Genomic DNA, 27,110 nt, shown 5'->3' on the forward strand with positions numbered 1-27,110 from the left:
TCAGCTTAATTATTCCTTGAAGAGTCAGTTTGCCTTGCATGTTGAAAATACTGCCAAAGTCGTTCATCTCAGCGAGAGCAAACATAAGGGACTTGATAAGGCTTTTAATAGAACAGAAGGGAAAAATAATCTATGTACTGGTTACCAAATAAAGACAGACATTAAATGCAAACATCTGTTAGTGCAAACAAAAGCCAGGAAATTCAGCTGGGAGGGGGAGAGACTGTGAATCTGGATTCATTCCGAAATTACATCGGAGTAGCTGAGAGGAGAATCTTGCCTGAAATTCCCACAGCATTTGTAATTTAGCTACAGTTCCTAGACTTGGACGTTTGGGAGTTGATGGCAGGATGTTTTCACTGACATGCACTTGGCTGAGGATTTCCCTTCCAAATGTTCTGCTGCAACTCAAGTGCGTTAACTCTGTAGGCTCTTGAGAAGACTTTTCTCGAGCTGCGACCTGATCTGGTGGGGGAGAGGAGGATGGATGAAATCATTTCTTTAAAGCAGATCTGAATCTAATTATTGCATTCAACTTCCCGGCCAGCTTGAGTGAAGAGTCACTACTAGCCTTGCTGGCGTGGAGGACGAGAGGAGGAGCTGAGTTGCGATCAGGGCCGGAGGGCTTTTGGGGCGGCTGCAAGGGGCGATGGGGGTTCGATCCTCATCCTCCGCCCCGGCTCCGAGGGGGCCAGCCTGATTCAGCCTGCACCCACCGCCGCAGACACGCCGGCACGGGCTGCTGTGCAGCTGCAGAGCTCGGTGGAGAGCCTGCTAACCAGACCTCTCAGCAAGCGTGGTAAACAGAGCGCTCCGTGCCACATCCTTAGCTGGCGAGGAATTAAGGAAGTTAACAGATTAAACACTTAAAAATAACTTTCGTTTCTTTCACTGCAAGTCTTTTAAGCCCCCAGCCATTTAGGAACAAAAGGGATAGTGACCCACGGCAGTCGCTGTGTGTAAGCAACAGCCAAAGCTGTCCGAGGTGCATTGGCCCCACGATCTAGCTGTGAATAAACACAGATAACAAGGAAGTCAGAGCAAGGACTTTTTTTGGAGCAAAAGAGTGTGAAATAGGATTAGCTGATTCACAGAGGATGCAGCAACACTCTGCGTATTTACTGGGGAAAGCGAAATCAATAGGACCACTCTGCTGCCAAACTGAGCATAAAAGTCTCTTGAAGAAAATCAATCTTCCTTACAGGCTCATTAATGTAAAGATCAATTCGCATTAAACTGTAATTAAACAGAGAGGGCTAATAGGAGGAGGGTAAATGATGTACTGTGCCACAGGCAAAATAGATCATGTAAAATTGAGAACTAAATACATGGAGAATTGGGATATGGGAGTAGCTGGGGACATGCAGTGCCTGTTGGAAAGGACTGGTGGTGCGTTCGGGTGCCCACTGGAGCAGCATGATGGTGAAGGTGGGCGCTGCGTTGTGTTCCTTCTGGATGTCTGGGGTGATACTGGCCAAAGACCAGTAATTCCTGTATCAGGAGCAATGTTTCTCCTTGTACCGCACAGTTTCTAAGAGCTTTTTGTCTGAAGTGTTGGCGATTTCACTGTACTTCTTGGTCGAATTAGTTAAACTTTTAACATGACCCTTTTTTGCTTGCCTTTAGCTTTAATTTTCATTGCGTCTCATTTGCACTTTGTACCAGATGAGCTGACCAGTCGTGGGGATCCCTAACATGGCAGATTCGGGATCATACAGTTAGTTGGTCTTCCTCCTGGAGCAGCTGACTTTTGTTTTCTTAGAGAATACTTAGGGAAGCAACTGTTAAGTCAGTGCTGTTATGCTGCTTCTCTGGAGTTGTCTGGGGTTTGCAGAGCCTTTCTGAAGACCCCTGTGGTCCGTTAGACTCCTTGAGCTGCTGTTTCGCTTTCATCCAAGACAAGCGTGTCCTGCTCCGTTAGCTGAAACAGCGCTCAGTCACTGCACTCCACCGATCAGAGCCAAGTGTGATTCTGGTTTTCAAGTTAGATAGCGAAGACTTGGCTGAGTATCAGGAGAACTGCTGCTTCGATTCCTGACTGCTCTGGGTAGCCCTTAGAGAAAAGGGCTTGAAACTGCTGCATCAGTACTGTTTATAGCATACAGCTCAGGTCCGAGCTGGTCCATACACGAGATGTGAGTTCACTTGCATATAAGCATCAGTGTAGGTGGTGTTGAAAATTGGGAGTTTTGGGCTTAAGTGAGGAATTGAGGCCTGAGCAAACGCAGCCATATAGATGTATCCTTAGCTCGGCTGTGGCCTGGGATCCTGCTGTGCTAATTGCTGTACAAACAAAACAACTGCCGTGACCCCCAGGAGACTTAGTCTGCAAGTCATCTTTGCTGGAGTAAGAAAAGGATGATCTAATAATTAGAAATAAGGAGAATACTCTGTTAATTCCATCTGGGTCGCAGCAAGTGGTTTTGTACTCATAAGCACAAAATCCAGATGAGTCAGATGCAGCCGTGTGCGGGGTCCAGTTGAAGTCAGCAGGCTCTGCCTGTGTGCAGGACAGGGCTCAGGCAGCCCAGAAGACCCTGCTGCCTGCCCTGATGCACGGTGTCTCGCACACAGAAAGCTTTCCCCGGTAAGTAAGGCAAAGTGGTATATGCAGATCGAGATCCAGCCATGTGAACAGACATAGCTCACGCTGCTGGAGCCCCCAGCCCCTGCTTGCTTCAGTTTTCAGTCAGTGTAATGTCTGCAGGGACCAATTCTCCAGTGTTTATTCAGGCAGTTCTTTTCAGAGGCTGGAGGGAGACTTCTTCCCGAGGTTTTGGTCTGCACTACAGGCTGTGCTACTCAGATTCTGTTTTTGAATATGAATATATCGATGTGGAAAGGTGAATAGAAAGAATGCCGACAGTCAGGATGTTCAGCGTGCAAGCAACATACAGGCATAAGATACTCTTAAACCTGCCTCTCGTGTTTGCTTTGCTCAGAGTTCATGGCACGGCTCTGGTGTGTAAAGTCCGCTGGATTTTGAGGCCAAAGACTGCAAGAGCCTTTCCCAGTGGAGGAAATTCTCATTAATCATGTGCTCCCATGCACCAGAAGAGACACTGTTTTGACTTCTTGTTTGGGCTGTTGGAACTGTTCTAATCATTTGCATCTCCTCTGCAAGCTTTCAGATAGAATGTGAGTGCATGGAAACAGCGAAGGATCTGAGGCTATTCCAGGGAAATGAGTAATCATTTCTTCTAGAAAAGCAGCAGAAATGAAACACGCGGTCCTCAGACTCAATAAAAGATCATCAGAACGCAATCCACGCAGATACAGAGCAATGTAAAAATTAGCCAGAGGAAAAAGATAGTGAAAGATGGTGGCAGTTCTTGGAATAGCAGTTACCCCTTGAGGCTACTTTATTATGTCTTTACTAGTGAGCATAACTCTCATGTGCAGCCGTGGCAGCTTCTCCTGCAGATAGAGAATTGTTTCAGGCTCAGCTTGCTTCTGCTCTCAAGTCTGTGTGCTGCTTAGCTGCCATGCTAGGTGAGGATTTGTTCTGGAGGAAGGGGATGGATGACCCAAATGGTCTTTGGGGACAGAGTACAAGGTGTTAGGAGTCGGAATAGGGGAACGGTATCTTGTGCGCATGTTCCACATATTCATTACACCCTAAGACCGAGTAAGTTTGGGGGGTTCTGCTTCCTCCTAGCCAAAGACTGGGTATTGCCCCAGGGCAGATGTAACTGGTGAACGTAAAGCATCTTCTGGTGCGTTGTCCCAGGGCAGGTGCACCATGCACAACGTACAAGGTGGCTCCCAACTTGTCCCTCTGCAGATCAAGCCTAGATTAGTTGTTAGGGTCATTTGTGACCATGATCTTTTGTTAAGGTCAATATGAAAAAACAGCCTCATATTTGAACCTCAGAATAGCCCAAAGTTACTACTATTAATATCTGTGGTAGATTGACTGTCTCATGGCATATGGCAAATAAAACACATGTCTGCAGAGGCAGCTCCTTTGTTAGTCTTCTCAGGCTGAGCAGATTTCAAACATAAATAACTTGCTGAGTTAAAAGTTTTTTTTAGCATATTGGACTTCCCTGCCTAAAAATGCTAGTAACCGCAATTTAGTTTGCCCAGGGGCGAGTAAAAGCAAAGTTGCAACTGCAGTAAAAGCAAATCAAAGTACTTATTAATGTATAATCCTCTATTCATTTATCTTCTCTCCAAAAGCTTGAAACTTTGATACAGTTTTGTGACAAAATTGCACAAAATCAAGAGAATATCAGCGTGTCACTGTTTTCAGACTTTCCACTTTGCCCAGTTAGTCCTTGTTATCAGTCCATAAGTGTCAGGTAGTTTTCCTGGTCCTTAGCTCAGTGGTGCTTCCTCAGAGCATGGTCTGCCTCGCTCGCCACTGCCTTCCCAGCAGCGGCCACAAATAGATGCACAGTGAGAAGTAAGAGCAGGAACAGGGTAGAACAGACTTTTTAAAGTACGGTGCCATAAATGCTTCCAAAATCCATTTTGTTTACCTTCAAGCGTCCTGGAAGGCTTGAGAACAGGCAGTGTCTTTTAGTTCCTCTGCGTATAACAAGGCTAAAACTGTTTCAGCAGAGGTGTTAAAAAGTGAACGTGGTTCAAAGCCCAGGGAGTAAAACATCAGTTTTGCCATTTACCTTCTGCTCTGTGCGATGCTTAGCACTTCCATCATTGCTTCCACTGGCACCGCGAGGAATGGTGCGTAATTCAGAGTAAAGAAACACTAGTGTAAACAGTGTTCACTAACGTGTGATCCTGCCATGTCTGGGTTGGAAAAGATTAGCAAAGAATCTCTAGAAGGCTCGTTTTTAACCGAATAAAAGCTGACTATATGCTGGATTTTCTGTTATTTTAAACCCGCGTTAAATTCCCCAGGTAATTGCGGAGATGAACAATAGGGATCACGTTAAAAGTTATGATCTTACTGTTGTAAAAACCGCCTTGCTGGTGGTAGGCGGGGTGGAAAATCTGACTGCCGCTTATTAAGGTGGACAGGAAAATGATCAGTCATGCCTTTGGATGAAATGATCACTTAAGAGGCCCTCCTCCCTTCCAAGTGTGTGCATAACTCTTGCTTGTTAACAGGAATTCCACGTGAATATTGATTGGGAGTAAGTGGTTGGGTGAGTACATGTTCTGCCTGTCAAACCATTTAATGTTCAATTGCACATCGGGGAAACTAGCAAAGGCAGCTGGAAAATGAAAGAGGAGTGCAGGAGCATGCAAGGGAAAAGAAGTGTTTTAGTGGTCAAGGATCTGAAGAGAAAACGGAGAAGGGAAGAAGAGTAAATGGCAAAAGAAAGAACCTGTAAATGGCAAAAGAAAGAACCTATAAATGGCTCATTGATTTTAGACTTAAAATACCTTCTCCAATCCAGTGTATACTGCAGGTCACTGCATGGAAGCAATTGCTGTTTCAGGGTGAAGTGGGGCGTGATTAGTATAAACAACCAGGGAAAGGGTCTGGACTTTCTGTAGTTTTTCAGGAGCCCTGGAAAAGGAGCTCCTTTCTTTACGGAAGCTTTTTGCCCCCCCGATTATGTTCCTGGGTCAGACTTCTTTCTTTTCAACCTAAGGAACTGAAGAAGTAACTGGTCCGTTTAAAGAGGCTTGAAAAACTTTCTGGCTAAGTGGTGGTGAATGCTTTTGATTTTGACCATTGGTTTTACAAGATCTGCTCTGGGGAAGCTTGTACAGCTATTATTTTACACCAGCCTGGGTTAGCACAGTATCAGTTCTGCTTCAGAGATCAATTTTTCCTCCCTGGATCTTCCGAGATCTTGTTCCGCAGTTTCCTGAAGCCGTCCTTCCTACTTGACATGCTTTATTAACAACAAGGTGTCTAAACTTTCTAAGAAGAGCTGTTTTCTTTCCTAACTTGGCTATTGCTTTTGCACACAGGAGCTGTTCCTTCTTGCAGGCTGAACAGTCTCAGCTGAGTAGAGCTCCCAGTGAAGCCTGCCCAGAGGCTATCCCTGCTCTGGCGACCTTGCTGACAAGACAGATAAGCCCTTTCAACAGAGCACAAGTGTGTGTCATGTTGGAACAGCCCAACCAGCCAGCCTATCTACATCTATAAAGTGTTAACAGGAGTTTGCTTGGCCAGTTAAAAGCGTGCGTTCCTCTAACCGCTGCCTTCTGTAAGGGTCTGCGGCAAGTGCCATTGGACTCAGAGAGGTTCATGGTCTTGTGGAGCAGATACTCAAGAATATTGTCCTTTATTTACCTGCCTCAGCATCAGGGTCACAAAAATCTTGTGTGGTTAAATTCACCTGTTTGTTGTGCTCCTGTCAGAAATGGGAAGAGCCTGTGTCACATCCTGGTGGCATTCAGGCACGAACAGCGCGTGCTATCAAGCAGTCTGCATGCAATTACAGTTTGGATTTATGTCCCAGCATCACGGGCAGAGTCATTACATTTGGTTTGCACTTAAATTGCTTTTCCACTTGTGTATTTTCCCCTCCTCGCTCCTGTGGAGAGACAAAAGCAAAACAAAGCCACCCACAAAACATATGCAGTCACTAGGCTGTGGTGGATCTTCCTCGCTTTGATCATTTATTACACAAAGAGGAACTAAAATCAGCATCAGGATTTAAGGATAAAAGTGCCTACATGCCTTGTGATCCTGGGCCCTATTGGCTTTCAAATGAAAATGCTACCCTTGTTGATTAGATCGAAGCTTGCAAAAACTTGCTTGCAGTGACAACAAAAAGAAGATGCTGTCTGTGCTGGGGATGGGACAGGGTAGCTGTCCCAGCCCCTGCTCTGAGTTAAATTCACATCTGGCTCATTCTGATTCTCGCTCTCTCTTCCTCCTTGCCACAGTCAGGACTCCTCTTGGAGGCCAATGATAAGATACATCAAGTGTATAGCATAAAAACACTGACCTGTCATCTTCCAGCAGCTGAATGACCCCTATCAAATACTGATTGAGCCCCTTCTAATAGCCTGTGCAGTGCCCCACAGCCTCATTCACACAGGTGGTGCAGAGCCATGTGGTTTCCTGCATTCTCGTGTGAAATCTGCCATTTACCTTGTAGGACTCTTCTCCTTCTATTCCTGTAGGACATTTCGGTTCCTTCTCAGCAGAGTTCGGCCCTCAGCACAGCCTCTTCTCTCCTTTGCAGCCTTCCTCAGTGCTTGTTCCAGACAGAGGCTGGGGACTATGAGGAGATGGAGGGTGACGAGAGCAGTGGATCAGTCTGAGAGCTGGAGAAGAAGGGGGTTAAACGCTGGCACAGCTGTGCGTGTGCACAAGCTGGTTGTTGCAAAACCACCATCGATCATGCCCAGTGGCTCAGAGGTGCTTGCCCTCCCTCGTGCCAGGGATCTGGCCAAACTGCCGCGTAAGCTGAGCAGCGGCCGCCAAAGATCCCTCGCCCCACCACTAAAGGGTGCACCGTCCCCGACAGGGACGCACGCGGTGACTCTGAAGGTCAGTGCCAAGATGTTTTGAGGTGGAGCTGCACGCGGGGAGGCAAGGTTGTGCTCTGCGGTATTGAGTTCATAAAAGTTCAGGGAAGCTCCTTACGGCGAGGTTGTGACAAACAGTGAAAGATGCTTTACGCGGCGTTTTCGTGGGTCTGTTCCCTTTGTGAATACATCATTTAAAAAGCCCGTGCGGAGCGCTATCTTCCTGAAGCATCAAGCAGAAAGACTGGTACATTTGGAACCACCCTGTTGCTGATGGGGGGGACAGCTGTGCCTGTAACAGGGACGGTCTGGTCTTCAGGAATCTTAATTTGCTTTGATGTCATAACAGGTTGTGTAACATGCTGAGTCGGGAAGGCAGCCTCTGTTTTTAAAGATGATTAACTTCTAATCCTGCCTGTCCCACACATTTTGCTCTGCTAATAGATCGAATGCTGAAGGCTTGGGACGTTTATATTGCAAAAAAATATCCAAAATCATATTGTGGCGAGTCAAGGAAGGCTAGTGAGAGTAAATGCAGATCGGAGAGAGGGAGAAAGCTTTTATGAAATTATATCACTCACCTCAGTGGATCTAATGCACAGCATAAGGTTATCTGACGAAACAGAAAGTTTACATAAACATTGTAAATGCAGAAATATCTGGAGAGAATGTGCATGGTTTTGAGCCCCACGTCTGTCCCAGCCTGCGTCTAGCTGTGGGTAGTTTGCTTTGTGCTTCTCCGTCCTAAAGCACCGACACAGGCCAAGAACGTAACCTGGTGAAGAAAAACCCTGTAAGTACATCGGCAAATGGAGAAATGCCTTTAGACTTCCTGCCATTGTTCAGTATAGCTGGAATGCCTCTGTCAGCCTGTTCTTGCTTTACACTTACGTATGATGATTTTAAGTGAAAACAGCTTGAAATGGTCGCAGGTTTTGTTTGCAGCACCTTAGAAAGGCCTTGTTCTGCAGGAGAACTAGCGAGAGGGAAGATCCTGACATACAGCCTCAGACAGATCACCTAAACCTTTAAGGGAAAGTCAGGATGCCTGCAAACTGTGCAGTTTTCTTTTCCCCCTCTCATTTTGTGTCTGACCCTAAAACGTGGTGGCTGCTTGGCCTGCCGCTGCTCTGCTCTCGCTGCGCATGCGGCCGGCACCTGAACAAACAGAGCCGTATCTGCGGCGGCCCTGGGGCTCCGCCAGGATTCCTCGGGGAAGGAGTGATTCAGAGCATCTGAGGGAAGTGGGGGCTGCTTCCATGCGTCCTTGCTTCCTGCCCAAAGAAAAACGCGTGCAGCGTTACTTCGGAAAGAAAGAAAGCGGGGCTGTTCCCTTAAGCAAGCTCAGCACACGCTGGGTTGGCTAAGGACGTACGTTCTTGTCGGGTACCAAACCTTGAGCCTCACCGGTGATGCTGGTGAGACTGGGGTGGCAGTGCGGAGTGGCAGGCAGCTTTCTCAGGGCAGCTGGGAAGCCTGAGGGCTTACGGCTGAGCTTTGGGCAGCTCAGGCTTTCAGGGGAAGGTCTCATGCACGGAAGTAAGAGGACAGATAGCATGCTACGGGTTTCCAGCTTGTCACCTGCATATTCGCTCCGTTCTCTGTTGCCTTTCCCTTGCAAGGTAGAGCTTTTACAAGTCCTGATAGAGCAGAGGAAGTTTTTGATTAAAAGTCTTTGGCATTTTTAGGAGTAAAATGTTAAGATCATGCAAGAAGTTTTATGCTGATAAACTGTAAAAACGGAGTTACAGCAATGTTCTCTATCCTTATTTCCATAAGAGGAATCGCTTGGGACAGATTTTATGTTATGGAGCATGATGATGTGACAAGAACAAACAGAAATGTCTCTATCGCTGCCACGTTTTGAAGATCATGGGTTCCTCTTCATCCTCGTCAGGGCAATTGCTCAGGCATCTTCCACTGTGAAACTGTGTTTCTGTGTAATGAATGGCAGGGTAAAATCAGATGGCAGGTCTAAGGTGGGAGTTTAGGAACCCGTATCTTAAATCTTCTTTAGTGTTTCTAGGAAGATTGATATTAAATCTCCGTCTTCTCCAAATTGCGAAGATGGAGGAGGAGGAGGGCAGGTAATTCCAGGCATCACTTAGTCACGGTGTATGTGAGCCGGCTTGTGTTACGGTGTCTTTGATCTCGCTTCTGGCCGTGCCCTCTCTGCGTGGCCTGTCTGTGACACCGAGCCTTGCATGTCCTTCGGTAGCAAACCCCATAACTCTTCCTGGCTCCAGCACTGGTTTTTTTCACTACTTTCCCAGTATGGAAATATTAACTGAACTCTGGACTTCTCAGTCTCTGGTTGTAGCCTTGTGATCTCTCTTATATGCTCCTTTTGAGAATGCGCTCACATTATTAATAGAGCCTTACCCGAGGTGTGGAGCCTCTTTTGAAGCTTGATTTTATTTTTGATGCCTATAACAGGTGTGGGTTTAATAGGTTTGCTGTATTAAGGCTTTCTTTTTTTTCGGCGAGCCCAGCCAGCCCTGTAAGCTGACACGACATGAAGGCCAGGCATGTGACTGCTCCCTGCCTCTAGCCTCACTTCACACCACGCAGTTGTGCTGCAGGCTCCCAGCAGCCAAGGCAGACTTAATTCAAGCTTTGTCTAAACCAGGAGGGTTTTGTGCTGATTGTATTTAAATCAGTCTGGGCAAAGCCCCTTGTGCATTCCCATCTGAGGGTCTGCTTGCTTTGATTTTCCGCTGTCAGCTTTCTAATGGGCAGCTGCTGAGGGGAAGTAAATGTGGCTCTAACAACAAAGGAGCGTGTTTGCACTGCTCTCTGCATCGATTTCACAGAAGAGGTTTGAAGCCATGGTCTAAATTAAACTGATTAGTGTACTCCAAAGGACAGGCTTGCTGCAAAGAGGAAGGTGAATTCTTCTCCTATTAGGTCTACTGGAAAATGTTTCACAGCCTGTTTATCAAATAAATATTCACAAAGACGCTTCGAACTAGGAAACCCACCGGGATTAAAGTGTAACTTTACCTCTAAAATACAAGCTGAGATTCCTGGAAATGCTGCAAGCTTTTGACTTTGCGCCACCTGTTGTTTTCCTGCCACCCCCTTCGGCTCCCTCCCGACTTAGAGCAAACCCAAACACGCTTTGCTTCGCTGGAACATTTTGCTTGTTTTTCTGTCTCTGAGCAGCCTGGAGAAGCGCAGAGCGTGCATTTGCTTCCTGACGTTGTCCGCATAGGCTCGGTTCAGCAAAAGGCTGGCTGAGGCTAACCCAAATCTCCTGTAACCCCGAGGGGTCTGTTGGGGAGCAGCACAAAGCACAGGGGCTGAGGGGCTGCGGCACCTCGGGGTGTGGATGTGGTGGTGGCTGGAGGGTCGGTTCCCTCTGTGCTTGCTCCAACTGGTGCTGACCCGAGGGCGAAGCAGTGCCTGAGGAGCTGCCACGTGCGTGCAGCTCGCGGTGTTAAAGTCACCCAGCGCTGACTTCGAGTTGCCTTGGTGTATGGCGCTAGGTTGTTACGGTTCATCTGCTTTAGCTCCAAATGGGTGTCTCCAGGAATGAGGGTACAGAGCTGGGAAATGAAACCCTTTTAGCTACATCCTCCCTCGTTCACAAGCAAACCCTCGTGGACGCGGGCTCCTCGCTCCCTGGGATTTCTTTTTCACCAGCGCGACTTTCACTCCAAACCCGTAGTCCTCGGCGAGGCAGTCGTGCAGCAGCCGAGTCCAGCAGTGCATTCCCACACAGATGGATAACCCAGAGGTAGAGAGGGGTTAAGAAACTTGCCCAAGGCGGATGAGTCAGTGCCAGAGCTGGGAATAGAAAGTAAGAGACTTGGCTCCCACTCCTGGCTCTAATTGCTCAATCTCGCGTTGAGGCCTTGTCATCTTATACTCTTGAGGTAACGCTGGCCGAAGCGAGGCGGGGAAATCTGTTTCCAGGCTGTGATACCTAAGGAGAGGGGAGAGGAAAAGACACCTGGAGGCAAATTGGTTGTGGAAGGACCAGTAATTTGTGCTTTAAAGCCTGGTCCAGCAATTGGTACTAAAATCTGATCTGTCACCTTTGAAGCTGAGGAACTGTAAACTAAGGAGCGAGTCGGTAAAAATCCAGGCCTTGTGCAGTCAAAGGAGAGAGGTAAAGTTATAACTTCATCACTTGTCTTCCGTCTGTAAAACACCTTTGTGATAAGATTGGGAACAAAGGAAGACAAGCTGAAAGGATCCAAGTACTAACAGGAAGGGTTAAATCACATTTCAGCTCTTACTGTAAGAATGAAAAATTAAATGTAATCAAGCTAGCAAAAGGTTTGGACTACGTTGCGTTCATATCACATGCTGTGTATAGGAAAAGTCAGCAGGGCTGCTTTTGTTTGAAGTGCAGCGCTTTGAGAGGGTGCAGTACTTTGCAGCAAACTGTCTGACATTCCCCAGCTGGGACTGGCCCGGGATGGTGTTTGGAGCCGAGAGCTACGTTTGGAGTCAGCCCATGTTTGAAAGAGACAGGGAGAGGGAGAGAAAGAAGCCTGTTGTTTTCCTGTGTGAAATAATGCATCCAGCTCAGCTGCCAGCTGCGGCGCAAGGAAAGTGAGAGGCAAATGGACAGAAGTCACCTGGAAACTGTGAGCATGGCTCAGACAATATAGTTCTTTCCTGCCCTTTCCTTCCCTTCCCTTCTTAAACTCAGTCCTCTGGGAAGGGCTGGGAGATCTGGCAGGCAGGCAGGCTGGATATATGTTGAGCAACTAAAGCACAGAAATATTAATACTCCAAAAAAATAACATTGGCTTCTGAGGAACAGCTCATGTCCAAACTCACTCCGTGCTCTCACTCCCTTATAGCCTCAGCTGCCCCGCGCAGGAATTGTCAGGTAGTTTATGGATTCTTCGTGTTCATTTGTACAAGCCTTCATTTCCTGTTAATTTACAGCCAGGTTCAGCTCAGCCATCGCAGCCCAGATGAGATCGGAGTTGAACTCACAGCCCCTTCTTCAGCAGAGCTCAGAAAGCATGTTGGGGTTTGCTTTCGCTTCTGTCTGCGTCGAGGTACTTCCCTGAATCGGGTCACACACGCTCATTTAATGGCCGCTGTTATTTTGAGAAGGAAAAAAAGACGGAAATTTTTGAACTGGCGAGTTTTACCTATTGAGGCCTTGCAAAAGAAACTAGGCCTTACGGAAATGAAATCCTTCTCACCCGTGTGCTCAGTTAACGGAGGACAGAAAAACCTGGGTACAGGGAGTTTTCCTGAATTTCAGACACCCTATTAACAAATCCACTGGAGCTCTGTTCCTCTGCATGCCATGGACGTGAAAATTCAGTCTTCATTTCCAGCTGTAAACGAATACTGGTCATATCATTGCTTTTTATACTGTTCGTGTTTGCAGAGCCTGCGTGCCCGTAACCCATGGAGTAAGCGGTTTGGGGACTTAAGTTATGACTTCCCTTTGATTTTCCTGAGGCCTTTTTGCACCATATTAGCAGAGCATTTCTGTAGTGGTGTAAAATTTGTCCTTAATGACTTGTGAGCCTGCATTGAATTAGCTAAGTAGCATTTAAACTCCTAGCAGTGTTTCTGGGACTATTTCCCCGGTGTAAGTGAGCATCAGGCGCTGTTCAGAGGGTGAGTCTCCAGAAAACAAATTGTCAGGGGGATGCGGTTTATAGCCTCTTTCTGTTACCAGCCCCAGCAAACGTGGTGGTGAAACAATCTGGTTTTAGTAGTGGGGAAGGAGAGGAGATCAGTGTGGGGAGCAGAAAACCCTTGCCACGTGCTATAGGTATTTTTGGGGGGCTTGTCTGAACACCTGGGTGAGGCTGGAGGAGACCAGCTCCCAGACACCCGGCGGCTTCAGCGCCTCGAAGGCTCCGGTGGGCTCACGGAGCAGGTTTTTATTTCAGAGAGCTGATGCTGTGTCGGGAGAGCCGGCGCGTCCCAATTTGCATTCGAGAGCGCTTTCACTGGCGGCTGTCTCTTCTTCTGGTTACGCAGCGGGTAGGCAGCCGGATTAAGCCACAGTACTTGTCTGAACCCTCTCTCCTATCTCTTATTATTCAGCAAGTTCTCAAGTGTCTGCTGAGCGTCTCTGTTTGGAGTGCCTCACTCCCAGCCTTGCCAGGAATATCAATGACTGGTCTAAATTCACATCAGGCATGTGCTCTACTTCTTGTGACTAATGCACAATGTATTTTTTTTTAATTGGTTACTGTTCTCTCCGCTGATTCAGGCCAGAACGGAGTCAGAGGAAAGGACTCGGGGGATTTTTAGTTAGACCTTGCTGAGTACGGATGAGGTCTAAGAGGTAATTAACTGTTTGACAGCTGTGGAAATGTTGAGGAGAGCTTGCGGTACCTCCTCTAAAGAAAAACATCAGATTGAGTCCTTCAGGCTGGTGCCGATAAGGCAGCAAATGCAGATGATTGTTACGGGGTCTGATCCCGTAGGCAGTGCTTGGGCAGAGCGCACGGTACCTCAGAGTCGTCCTAATCACGCAGTGGGACAAAGGTGGCAGAAGATGAGGAAATGTTTGCAGGAACAAGCCGTCTTACAGTATTTCTGTGTATTACAGATCAGTGTAAATAGTCCAAAGCTGAGGGTTTTCAGAAGGATCCCTAGGAGTTATGGAAGCAATGTTTTGTAACCTTTCCTGAGACTGTACGTACTTACCTGTTTCTTGCAGACAGCTCTGAAAATCCCATTGTCCGTGTAAAAACATTGGCAGTTTGCTTAAACTGTTGTTCAGCGCTGTTTGCCTGCAGGATTAAAATCCAACCCTGCAGAGCTTGTATATAACAATCCGATTTGGAAGTGCAGGCCTGTAGGAGACCAAGCCCAAATGACTGGAAGGAGAACTGATGACTTGAGTCAGTACTTGTGGAGAAGAGAAAGTCTCGTACCGTAACAGGAAAATTGTCCAGAAGCCTGCAAATGTATGAGACCCAATCTCTGTAGTCACAGGAACGACATGGGGGTTAGGGAAGGTGTCCCTGGCGTGGGTTTCTCCTAGGACAGCTGCTAAAGACGTGTTGTAAATCACCACGTGTGAACTCAGCGGCCAGCCCGAGCGCCTGCTGCACCCTCGGATAGTCTCTTTGTTTTTCCAAGAGAACTAAATTGTCTCTGTTTCTCCTCCTGACCATTTCAGGCATCACAACAGGATCCGTAGCATTGAAGCAAGTCAACTGAAGCCCTACGTTACCCTGGAAACGTTGGACCTGAGTTTCAATGACATCACGGAAATCCGAAACGGCTGCTTTCCACAGGGACTTCACATAAAGGAGCTGTGAGTTTTTCTTGTTGGGAACAGCTTTTGTTGACTTACCGCTGCAGAGAAAAGGGCCTCAAACCTTCTTTAAAAGAAGGAAAGGGAACGACACAAAAAGTATGGGGTTATTCATCAGGATTTTAAGTGCAGAGGAGAATCAGATGGCAGCACATTGTTCTCACTGTCAGGTTATTTATTGAGCTTTTTCATTTGGGTTTCTGACATACCCGTAAAGAATGCAGATTATTATTTGTGTAGCACGGGAACGTCGCAGCAGTGAAAAGCTGTAATGCGTCCTCCAGGTGTTGGTGTTTTCACTGGAAGCCTAGAAGCCAGAGCTGTCTCCAGCAGAACAGTATCTCTTCCCCAGTGGGATCTGTAGGTGCTGCTTCCTAGATCAGCCCCTTTGCATCTGGAAGAGGGAAGGGTGAATGCTTATTTCATTGTTACAGTTAAAGTGACTATTGAATGAAATCTCAGTGGCTAAGAACAGAAATCTCTCGTTGGTAATTTGAAGAAAAAGCGGGATTAAGCAGAGTAATGCCCTCTCCATAGAGCTTTTTGCCTATTCAGGGAAACATAAAATAATCTGTGTTTTAGGTAAATTTGAAAAGGTGCAGACAGATGATCTGCTTGCATTAAAGTTTGCACAAAAGTTACTGCCTCTGGTTGTAAGAGGATATAAGAGTGTGTGTGTTGTACCCAATGATTGTTTGTTAACATGTAAGAACAGCCTCTGTGCTAAGACCAGAGTGCAAGTAAGAAAGAGCCCTGGGACAGATGCTGAGGGAAAAATCTTAAGAAATGGGGAATGGCTGGAGTCATCCTGCACTAGAATATTCTCTGGTTTCTGGCTTCCACTCCAAACTTTCTGAAGCAGGAGGTTATAGGGGAGCTCTTGGGAATTGCACTGCACTTCTCCACATTCGTCACAGGGCTCTGGGAAGGCACTGTGCTTTTTGTGCAGCCAGAAATCCAAAGGAATTGAAGCCACCTCTGTAATTTCACCAGCCTGTCTGGAGACCAACTAAATGCTGATAAAAGGAGATTTCTGACAGAACTGTTCATTTTTCTGCTGTGATTTATTGCAGCTACCTGGGGAGCAACAGAATCAGCACCCTGGAGCCTGGTGCTTTTGATAGTCTGTCACGGTCCCTGCTAACACTTCGTCTGAGTAAAAACAGGATCACTCAGCTTCCTGTCAAGGCGTTCAGGCTACCCAGGCTAATACAACTGTGAGTAGAAATGTGTGTTTTAATTAAACTTAGCCATACTTTATGGAGACAAAATGCCCCCGAGGATATACGCACCAAACGTCACCCTTCCTTACCTGCTATTTGTAAAACTTAGAATAAGCTATGCACTGGTGCTCTGCCAGCACCTAGTAAAACATACTGGGAGAGTCCTTTTTGTCTTGTAGCTGTTGACCTTTCAGGCCATTCTTTTGATCAGGTGGGGAGGGATGGATGCAGCTACAGGCATCAGCAACTTGTGCATTGCCAGTGTAAGACAAATCCATTCCCTTGAAAGCTGCTGGTGTCTGTGGTGCAAGAGAGGTTTGGAAGGTGCGTCTATTGGGAGTGACAGAGCTCAGCCACCATGTTAGGTTTTCGAGACCACACAGGTATCTTTATGTGGCAATAAAATAGCAGTGGCGGAAGGTTGTTAAACTGCAGTGATATTTGGGCAGAGAAAATAACACTCTAGATGAGTTAACACACACATCATTATTGTCCTGCCTGCAGTCTGTAGGGCAGGAGCTGCATGGAGACACATAGACATCTGCAACTATAAAAATGCTTTACGTGTAAATAGTAGCTCTAATAGCTTCACTTTTCCCATCTGCTTTTTCTGCTGAAGAAACCGTCCCAGCCTATGGCCTGTTGTGGTCTTTCCATCAAATTTGGTAGGCAAAAGATCAACTTTTGTCTATCAACAAAAACTCCACAACGGCTGTTGGAACTCACGCCTCTAAACGGCAACCTTCTGATTGAGAGGCAGACCCTTAAACCAAGACGTGTCTAAGGAATGGGTGTGCATCTGTGCTTGCATACTTATAGGATTCACAGCCAATTTGGGATGGAACAGTGTAGGACGATAGTATATGTGTCTTAGGAGTCTGTTGCCTCTCAGCTGGAAATTGCCATCTACTAGCTGAGAGCTTGTAATACACTACGTTCATCTGCGTCCTGTGCAAAAGTGTAATAAACCAAGGGTCAACTCAATCTATTTAGGAATAGTTTTCACTGTAAGTTAGAGTGATTGGTATTCTTAGACTCTGAGACAGTCTCGCAGCTGGTTGTTTAACCCTATGGATAAACAGGAATGAATAGCAAGTTATACAGATTTGATGTGTTGCAGAATTTGTTGTGTACAGTTGTTTTTCTGGCAAGGCATAGCTCACAGTCTAGGAAGTGCGTTAGGGCAACAACAGTCTTTATGCCTAAAAACTTTCTGATTGCTTACTTGACTATAATTACGCTCAACTTCAGTGCAACTTCAACGTTGTTTTTTTAAGCTTACTTTTTTTAAAAAGTAAGCTTGGAGTTCGTACAGCCTCCTCATCTTTTCCAAAACAATTTCTGATGCTGTAATCTTCATCATTTTGTTCAACACAAACACCAAATAGGGAACTACCCTTAGGTTAGTCTTGCATTTGCAAAAAGGACATTCATTTGCAAAGCTCTATCTTCAACTTCAATGCATTGTGTCGGTGAGCTCCTCTACTGCCATTATGGAACTGGGATTTCACCTGGCATGTCTGGATCTAGCAATCCATGATATTGTTTGATATGGGTTGGTGAAGTGTGCTGTGATGATGTTCACATTGCTATTCTGGGAAAAAAAGGTATTCCCAAGCTTCCAAGCTTTAGGCGTTCCCACTCATGCAGTGGAGAAAAAAACAGAAAAATTTAATGAACCAAGTTGGAGATCTTTGTATACACAGAATACTGACTGCCTCATTATTGGAACAACTTGTTTCAGTCTTTATTAGTTTCTTATAATAGGAAAAAATGTGAAATTTGTAAAGGGAACTGAAAGCTTTCCTTTCAAACTTAGCCATAAAACTTCCTCTTGGGCTCACAGTTCATATAGCACCCATTTGTTTCAGAGCACATTTTTTACAAGTCCTGTAAAAACGGTGGGTTGTAAGGAAAACGATGCCGATGTTTAACTGTGTTTGTTCACACGGTGTCTCTGCCTGAGAGAAGATGAAGTGTGAAAATTGATGAAAGGGATAAATGGCTTAAAAGATATTCAGAGAGAAGAGGGTTGAAGAGGAATTGCTGCACTGTCTGTAATTTCTCTGCAGTGAAAGTCTGTCCCAGGGTGAGTTTATTTAAGAGATCACACCCAGCTGACTTCCCTGGCTGGCTCGGGGATTGAAAGTTTCCGGTGCGCTTCTGCTCTCTCCTGGGAACGGTCGATGGAGGAGTTGTTGGCATTGCTGTCCCCATTGTATGCTGCGCAGACGATTTCGTGAGAAAGGACTGGGATTTAATATACTTGTATGGCCTTGGTGATTTTAGGGAGCTGAACCGGAATCGCATCCGCCTGATTGAAGGCCTGACGTTCCAGGGACTGGACAGCTTGGAAGTCCTGAAACTCCAGCGCAACAACATAAGCAAATTGACTGATGGGGCTTTCTGGGGGCTAGCCAAGATGCAAGTTCTGTAAGTTGTGTTCTTTTCTCTTAAACAGCCTAGACTTCACCTGTTATCTTGTCCTTTTCTTCTTTTAGCAAGGACTCCCATCAGAGTGCCACTCCTCATGTTTCTTTTTATGTCCTGGATGCACAGAACTGTGCAGTGCTACAGCAGCCTTTGTCCCATTGACCCACTGTCAACTCAGTGCTCTACCAGGTGTTCAATAAAAAAAAAATATCCATTTTTTCAAGCTGTGGCAGTATTGCTTTGTAAGTTTGATGATTTGAACACTCCATAAGTTCCCAACTGGGCTTTAAATGAAAGCTCTTCTGGCTCCTGCAAATTTCTTTTAACTGATACATGGAAAATATGTGTTGCAGACCTGATTATTCTGCATCTTGGGGAAACCCAGAAACCAAGCCAGCCTATCTCAGTGATGCGTTCTTTCCGTACAAGAGAGCACATTGAACAGTCATTGCCGAGAAATGCTTGAAACTTGCAACGTGATTGGCTTTCAAGTGTGTTTGCAGGGTCACAAGTGATCAAGGCAGTGTGTTTCTGGAAGCTGCTGTCACACAGCTGAGACTCTGCAAATACAAACTCCAATGGGATGCTCTAAGCCCAGTTTACATGCAGTGGAGCATACCTCAGCAGTCACACCTCATTCTGGGCATTGAGCCCTCGGAACATACCAGCTTGGTACCTTGTGACTGTGTGACAGTGGCAGAGTGTTGTGCCTTTGTACTGGGAGGTTGTGTGGGAGTGCGTGGTAGAAAGCCTTTTGCTAAGTGAACACTAAGTGACCTTCTGCTTGTGTTGCCCTTGAATTTCTATCCTTTCTTGCACATGAAATGCCTACGCATGGGCGTGTCCACACAGGTATGTAGAAATATGTGTAGGAATGGCTAAAACCCCAGTCCTTTGTGGAGATTCTTCATTGTTGGGAATTCTTCAGCACTTGACCAGTGTTCCTTCTGATTTTTCTCTACAGCCACCTGGAGTATAACAGCCTGACAGAAGTAAACAGTGGCTCTCTCTATGGCCTTTCATCTCTCCACCAGCTTCACCTCAGCAACAACTCCATATCCCGCATCAACCCCGATGGCTGGAGCTTCTGTCAGAAGCTGCATGAGCTGTAAGTTGGTTTCCCTTGTGGTTCACTGGGCAGGGTTTGATGCTAATGTAACGCTGGCGGGCAAGCTAAGGACTTTTCCCCCATCGCATGGCCTACAGCTTCCACTGTATCAACGTAGAAATGCAGGAACTGCCGCCTCCAAGTGATGCCCTTGTTATTCATGATGTTACGACCTTCGGAGCACCTGTTTAAAATACTTTTGCACCATGTAAGTTTTTGTATACTGAAAGCGTACAGAGCCAAAGACCTGGAGAGCTTGTGATCTGGGGCTTACCAGCACTTTCTAGCTAGCTAGTTACAAGACATCTGCTGCTTGCCGTGTAATGACTGTACAGCCTGAAGGAAGCTGTCCTTTGTCCTGCGTATTTACAAAGAATATTCTTGGTTTTAACCAGCAGAGATTTGACCCTTTAAAGGCAGTTGTCCTTCTTTCTCCTATTTACACTTTACCCTTCCTGTAGGGTTCAGTTGTTGAAAAGTAAATACACTGACTTTGCTCTCCTGAGATTTCCTGCTGTGAGTATGGTCTCTTTGATAAATGAAAGAAAGCCATGCTGTTGCGGATAGCCCCACGAGGGTGTCTTTTGGGTCTGTGGCACTGCTTAATGCCTTTTTGAAGAGACACACATGGATGCTTGCAGTATTTACAGAAGTAGCTGTCATCCCCTCGGTGGGACTGTGGAAAGATTCACTTTTTTTCTTTGGAGAACTTGACACATGTGGTTAGTGGAACTGTAATTCATTCTGCTTGATGCTCGGAAATCTCTTGTTAAACATTGTTACGGGTTCTCCTGTCCACCAAAAAGCAGTACAGTAAAGCAACTTCCTGCTTTCAGAGGCCTCACTCTGGACTCAGACTGGGTCTGTAACTGCATACCCAGCTGTGAGTCCCTCACCTTTTGGCATGTAGACTCAAAGGTAGTTGGACGTGACACGTCATCCCATTGAGTTTAGAAGCTGTAGAATGAACCTGTAGTGCAGTGACCAACTGGGATCTTCTGTTGAACCCAAATTATTCATTCAAATGTGGATTTTTCTTTTGGCACAAGGGAATCTTTGTTTTTAGTTTAATACGTATGTGATTGTTTAATTACCTCATTTTTCAAACTGTTGTGAAACTGCCCATGCCTGAAGGGCTCCTTTGCCTGGCATGGTGCTGTAGACAGCTATAGTTCCTTCACGTGCAGATCTGCCACTGATTATTTTACTACATTAAGGCAGTGTCACTGCAGAAGTCTTCAAAAGAACAGATTAGAAACAACCACAGCCTGCTTAAGTCTGAAGCATCAAAAAGAGGGGAGTCTACCTTGCTAAGGCACTCACAGCTGGACCCCTGGGATAGCCAAATTCAGATCACTGCACTGTGTTAGTAGTACAGCTCTGGGAGCTTTCTGCTCTGGGATCCAGTGTCTGGTGTCTGCATTGAAGCATGAGTTCTGATGCGATGGGTACATCCCATCTGTGCCTTGCACTGCTCACGTTAAAACTTTCTTAGGGAGATCCGTGCTTGTCTCTTCTACCTGACGCTGTCTTTGCAAACCCTTAAGATATAGATGAAACGTTGCAGTGCTGAGTCCTTTATATGTCACATGTGGATTGGGATCTCCTGCCACAAGTAGTGCACGTGGTCAGCTGTTCTGGCCTAGAGGCGCTTGTTTGGAGTCACTGCAGAAACCCGGTACAGGACTCACTTGCCCTGGTGCAGAATAGAGAAGACTTGCAAAAGGCCTGGTGGTCGGAGCCACTGAGGCATGCGTGGCCTGACAAACAGGATTGTGCTAGAGCGTGAGGCCAGAGACGACAGAGCTGAGATCCGAAAGGTAATTACGCGGGTGTTAGCACACATCTCTGCAAAATATTACAAGCTGTTGCAGATGTTGCCTTTAGGGTAAGGCTGCTACAGAGAGCTATCAGATACTTGTAACTGAAACTCCCACAGCCAGAGAGTGCTTGTAGGAGAGGTCTGCTCTGAAATTGAAGGGTGAGGAAAGGAAGCGCTAGATACATCTAGACTGCCTCTGTGCACTTCTTTGAATGTCTATGTTACATTCTTATTAAAAGCTCTTTGCTCACCTCCCCTATTACTAAATCGGCTGGGTTTCAGTTATCAGACAATATTGCCTCTGGTTGCACAGGGAATGAATTTCAAAGTCCTTGATTGACAAAAAGAGAGGTGCCCAGACCTCTGCTGATCTGTGACGAGGGAGGAGGTGAGCATCTGGAGAGTTGCCTCTCCTTCAGTTGTCAGGAGAAAACATGACTCCGAGCCTCAGTCTGATGTAAAATGCAACAAGAAAAGAGATCTTCTTGTCTTCTCATGGGCATGAGAAAGGGCTGATTGTATTCGCCAGTCAGGTGCTAAGGCATCAATATCATGGAAAAATCCACAGTGGGAGCATACAATTTCATCAGATGTAAATGACGAATTGGCTTCTGGGTCTTTTTTTTCTTCAGAAAGGCAAAGAACTCTCGCTTGTTACCTATAGTTCGGTCAGTGGGAAGAAAAGGAGTTAGATGTACCTGGTCCAGAACTGTCTGGCAGCAGGAGCTGCAGCTGCACAACAGATTTCCAGTTAACTGCTTCATGTATCCCTTCTGGCGGGCTGCTTTTTGTGTCACTCTTCCGCTTCCTTCCCAGGCTGAAAGGGCTGTGTAGGCAAGGTATTTCCACATGTTTGTTCCAGTGATTTCTCTCTGGTAGAGAGATGAGAAGGGGCAGTGGCAGAGACCTGCTGGCTTCTCTCAACCCAGATAATCCAAACTGCCGAGGAGAGGAACGCAGTCTTGTGCAAATTGGCCTTTCCCACTGGCAGGAAGCAGAGACCGTATGTGTTGAAGGAAGCCGCTGCCAGGTGCTTTAGCCCCTGAAACCTTCCAGCTGGTTACAGCCACTGAGACAGACCGCTGAAGGCTGCTGCTGTCCATCCGTCTTGGTGACGTCAGGAGGAACGGATGGGAACATGCTTTCACCAGTTGTAGCAGGAACCCTTCTGTGTAGAATCAAAAGGAACTGTTTTTTTTTCCTCAGCCAGGTTTAGAATTACTTTTGAACGCTTCTGTTTTTTTAAGCCAAATTCTTTAATCGCAGGTGAGGACATAATTTTGACCAGATGCCAGTTCTTCATAACTAACACTACAACTTCTTTAGGAATGAAAGTATGTTGTCCCATACCTTCTTCAAACTCATTAATCTTTGCTGATTTTTTTCCAAAGCTTGCCCTCTGCCCACTCACACAGCTAAAAGATAGACAGCTCGTTTGCCAAGTAAATGACACTCGCAGTGCTTAGGAGTATGTGTCTGTTTCGACTTAGGTTTTGGCTTTGCAGTGACTTTCATGCAAGCCCTAGACACATTTTTAAGCAGACTTACTAACAGAAGGAACTAGAAAAGGAATTTGGAGGTTTGGAACCCAGATTTTTCTTGTTGCCTGTATAATAAAGGATTTCAATGCTTATACAAAGAAGTGCAACTGCACTTTTTGAGGTTAGCTGTCCAGTGCTTCACAGCTTGTGAAGGGACTTGTGCTCCCAAGTCACCAAGGTATTTTCTAAAATCCTATGTAATTGCCATATGTAGAGAGAGAAGCTTGAGAAAATGTGAGAGGCAGGATGTATCTGAATGCTGCTTTTATACCCCCTGTCAGTACGTAGGCAACGTAGAGCTGGTCACACTTATGCCAGTAGCCCTGCAGGGCTCACCTACCCAGCTGCACAGACATCCAGAGAACAGGAGGGCTACGCTCACACCAGGAGCTCCGGGTGAGTGCTCCAGGCTGAGGATCACTGACCAGTGGCTTTGCCTGTGGCTTTCCCCCTTGCTTATTGTGTGAGGTGTGTGCGGTAGCAGGGAGCTTCCCATGCCCTACTCTCAGCATCAAATCTCAGAAGCCTCACCTGCGCCCTGGCTGGGAGAGAAAATCAGCTTTCTTCCTACCAGCTTCCAAACTGCAACAAGAGTAGCACTTAAAACAAAAGGAAAACCAAGAGAATAAAACCAATGGGAAGAGATGGATGAAAAAAGCAACCCTCCAATATTAGTCACTTGTAAGTGGCGATGATTTCAAGCAGACTGTAGGCTCCTTGACAAAGGGGAGCGGGAGGGAAGGTGGCTGGTTTACAGTGGATAGATACCTCCTTCCTGTGGATGAAAGAAGGCATTCAATTGCCTTGTGGTGAAATGCTTTTGGCTCTAGACTCGGGTGGAGACACCCACACCCAGGTGCCTGGGGCTGGCGATGCACAAGTGCAGAACGATAAGACACCTCCTGGATGCTCAAGTCTGAACCCTGCCAAGAGTGCATGCGAACTTCAAAATCTTTCTGTTTGGCAGCACTCCCCACTTCGCAGGGCAGGGGGAAGACGGGGACTGCTCTTTCCTGTAAGCCTCAGAGGGTGTCCAGGCAGGAGTGAGGACTGGACACGACCAGGACTAATATCCTTTGCTGACATCTGAGTGTTACGGGGTTAAACCTTTCCTATACATCAGGGGACCGAGGAGGGGTGCTGCTGCCGGGCCCTAACGTAGCCATGCAGCCCATGGAGAAAGAGTAGCTTCTCCCCAGCGTCACTGACAGCATCTGTGTTAGGCTGTTGCTCTGATTCACTTCTGGAGGAGCCTCCCTCCTTCCTTCCTTCCCTCCAACTCATGCTCATAAGACTTCCCTATAAATGAGTGCCAAATGCCTCCTGCCCCATGGTATCGTTGGGGAATATTTCTGCAGTGTTATTTCCTAATCAAGTTGTTATGTACCCACCCCGTATACATCGCCTCTCGTAAGACTGTTGTGGGAGGCAGGCACTGGCTGTTGCAGAGGAGTTTGGAAAAGACTGGTTGGCCTGACGGGGCTGTTGTTTTTCTCCTCAGAATACTCTCTTACAACAACCTAACCAGGCTGGACGAGGGAAGCTTGGCAGACCTCGGGGGACTGCACGTACTACGATTGAGCCACAACTCCATCAATCATATTGCAGAAGGTGCCTTCAAGGGACTGAAAAACCTGCGTGTCCTGTAAGTTGCTCCCAGCTTGTCAGATAATGCAATACCCACCTTCCCTCTACAGTTCATATTCTGCCAAACTGTTCTCCTCTGCTTCCAGTGCCTGTTTCTCTGCTGCAAACTCCCCTACACACAGCTCTGTTGTCTTGAGCAGCTATTGTGTTTACCCATTATTCAAATTCAATGAACTTGTATTTTTTAATTAAGAGTAGTAAATTGCAACTGGACTGCTCACTGTTGTAGGGTGCTTTCAAATTAGGGAGCCCCAAAAGCTCCCGCAGGAGCTCCTGGCTGCTCCCCTCTCCAGAGGCTGCCTGCTCGGCGCCTTCACCTGAAACCCCACCAAGTTCCCAGCACCCGTGTTACAGCACTGGCCAAGCCTCCAGGCTGGCGGAGTTCAGCAGGCTGATTTAATTCTTCTTTCAAAAGGAAAAAACCACACTTTGATACCTTTATTCCTCCTCAGAAGCCCATTATGGTCTGGGTAATGAAAAGGAAATGGGAACAGAGAGATCTCCCCTCTTTACAGTACTTCTCGCATCCCACTCTTCCCTTTATTGAAGTTCACAGTGGAGGAAGTGACTGGAAAGTGAGTTTGGGTTTTGTTTGTCCTCCCCCCCCACCCCCCCGCCTTTTTTTTTTTAAACTTAAGCCAAAGCCTTTCAGCCACTGGGCATTCAGAAAGGGCCTTCTCGGAGGCAGCTGTCAAGACCGGAACTAAAGGTTTCCAAAGAAAAATGGAGGGGAAGGGGAGCTGGCCGTTCCCTTTGCTCTGCAGTAAATGTGGAGCCTCTTTTATGTTCAGGGCTGAGGGGGGGAGGAGGAGGAGAGGGAGTGTGTGAGTGAGCTCTAATTTAATAAAGAGAAAGGCCCATTGGGTCCTGCACCTGGTGAAAAAGACCCGAGCATACTTTAATTATGGCCTATTGTTGGGGAGCCTTTGGTGGGTGTGAAACTGCTGAAATGTGGAGCTATTCAAATAGAGGTCAGGCCTAGAGACCTCAGAGCACAATGATTAACAAGGCTGCGAGCATTCAAGCTCAGCCAGCCAGAAAGAATAGGAAATTGGCAACAGGGGCTGGGAGAGGAGTTTGAATACAAAGAGAGCCAGGCCAAAGTACCCCACTCTTTTTTTTTTTTTCTTCTTTATTTTCACCCATTTGTTGGGAAGGCTTTTTTCCTCCTTTCTAACACTAAACCTTTGAGTTGCCTCTGGACGAACAAGCAATACCGTTTTCTTTTCCTTTTTCAAGAAAACACAATGTGTGGCAGTCAATTAATAAAAGTGCATGTCGGAGAGTTCCTACGGGCTGTTCCCACTTGTCTGCCTTTGCCATGGGAAAGGCTTTGCCGGTCCAAAGACCAGTAGCCAGTGGTGGAACTGAACAGGACAAATGTCTGAGAAGGGATTTTTTCTTTAAAAACCAGACAAACAGAACAACTGGCATTGGCTTGGCAACCATAGGGGAAGGGTAGAAACTTAGCTCCGGGAGGATATATTTGCTCTTGCCCCACTTAGATAGCACGGGAACCGTCAGCACATCAAAACGGCTCTCCTGGAATTCTCTTCTGCCACCACAGCATTCTTTGTGCCCAGACCCCACTGGGGCGTTGGGTTTTTATCCATCCTCTTGGCGTAGACGTACCCACCGATCACCCTGACATCCCTAATAATGCTGGCTAAGGCGAGTGTTCCCCAGGGCCACGGCAATCAGGTCTCATGCTGAAGCCAGCTGAGAAAGAGGATTTGTGGCTTTTGGCCATCTCCTTTCACATCGTTAGTTCACACACCAAGGCTGAGAAAGACCGCAGCCAGCTTAGGTACCGAGGGCAAAAATCTCAGCCCCGTCCCCACTGAGTAAAGGCATGTGAATATTCAAACCGCAGGGTTATTTCAATATTATTATTACTGTTCTCTTCATGTGTATTGTTGTGTATTTGTGCATTATAGCCCAGAAGTTGTACTGTGATACCTGTGCCTGGCATCTTAAGAAATACAGAGCTTTGTTTTAGAAATCTTTTTCTTTTTTTTTTTTTTTAATTTATTTTATTTTTTTTTGGTTTTGATATGTTTAAACTGGGATTGTTCTGATAACAATCTTCAAAAGGTGCGAAAGAGTACCTGAGGGTTTGGGGGGTTATCTGGATGGTTTTGCTTTGTTGTTGGTTTTTGCTAGGTTTTGAATGTGAATGATGTAACAAAACCAACAAAGCCTATTTATTTTTTCTTTCTTTTTACTTACCATTAGAAATGATAAATTTCTGTCTGTGTTGCTGGGTACTCATTTCTAGCTGGAACTAAAGCGCAGGGGGGAAGGATTTTTAAACAGACTGTTTAAACAGCTTTTGTGGATCTTTTTGTTTGTTCTGTGTGCTTGTTTTTCTTCAGACCCCTTTGACTTTCATAATTGATGGTGGATTTGAAAGCCAAAAGAAGCTAACTCTGAAGAAGGAATTCTTTTTTTTTTTTTTAAACGGTTATACAGAGTTAGGCTTGTGCAATGGTGATAGTGCTTTCCTTTGTTGAGCTTTCAAGTTCATTGCCAGAAAAAAAAATGCAGTTTCACAGAAAATAAACCAAGTCATCTTCCTAAGATATGGCTGTAGACAAATAAATGTAGACAGGAATAGCCAAATTTATCAATTTATGATAGTAGCATTTAGGGACAGCTGTTAAACCTTTGTTGT

General features: G+C 46.3%; 1 protein-coding gene and 1 long non-coding RNA gene across 4 annotated transcripts in view; one reads left to right on the forward strand and one right to left on the reverse strand.

Moving 5' to 3' along the window:
• Positions 1–27,110, forward strand: part of LRIG1 (leucine rich repeats and immunoglobulin like domains 1) — an 87,578-nt gene that overhangs the window by 41,262 nt on the left and 19,206 nt on the right. Inside the window, exons 4-8 of the mRNA XM_048074790.2 lie at positions 14,525–14,662; positions 15,736–15,879; positions 18,175–18,318; positions 19,283–19,426; positions 24,291–24,434. Coding sequence (XP_047930747.2) covers positions 14,525–14,662; positions 15,736–15,879; positions 18,175–18,318; positions 19,283–19,426; positions 24,291–24,434 — 714 coding nt within the window. The remainder of the gene's footprint in view (positions 1–14,524; positions 14,663–15,735; positions 15,880–18,174; positions 18,319–19,282; positions 19,427–24,290; positions 24,435–27,110) is intronic.
• Positions 5,949–14,518, reverse strand: LOC106035453 (uncharacterized). Of its 3 annotated transcripts, none has more exons than XR_007167422.2 (5): positions 14,047–14,518; positions 10,408–11,332; positions 7,986–8,179; positions 7,025–7,200; positions 5,949–6,461 (listed from the first exon to the last, which is right to left on the reverse strand). It is a non-coding gene; the product is annotated as an uncharacterized lncRNA (long non-coding RNA). The 3 variants fall into 3 exon arrangements; XR_007167414.2 differs by having other exon boundaries at positions 8,812–11,332; XR_007167411.2 differs by lacking the exon at positions 10,408–11,332.

The sequence above is a fragment of the Anser cygnoides genome, chromosome 10 (genome assembly GCF_040182565.1).
Source record: "Anser cygnoides isolate HZ-2024a breed goose chromosome 10, Taihu_goose_T2T_genome, whole genome shotgun sequence".
NCBI lineage: Eukaryota > Metazoa > Chordata > Aves > Anseriformes > Anatidae > Anser > Anser cygnoides.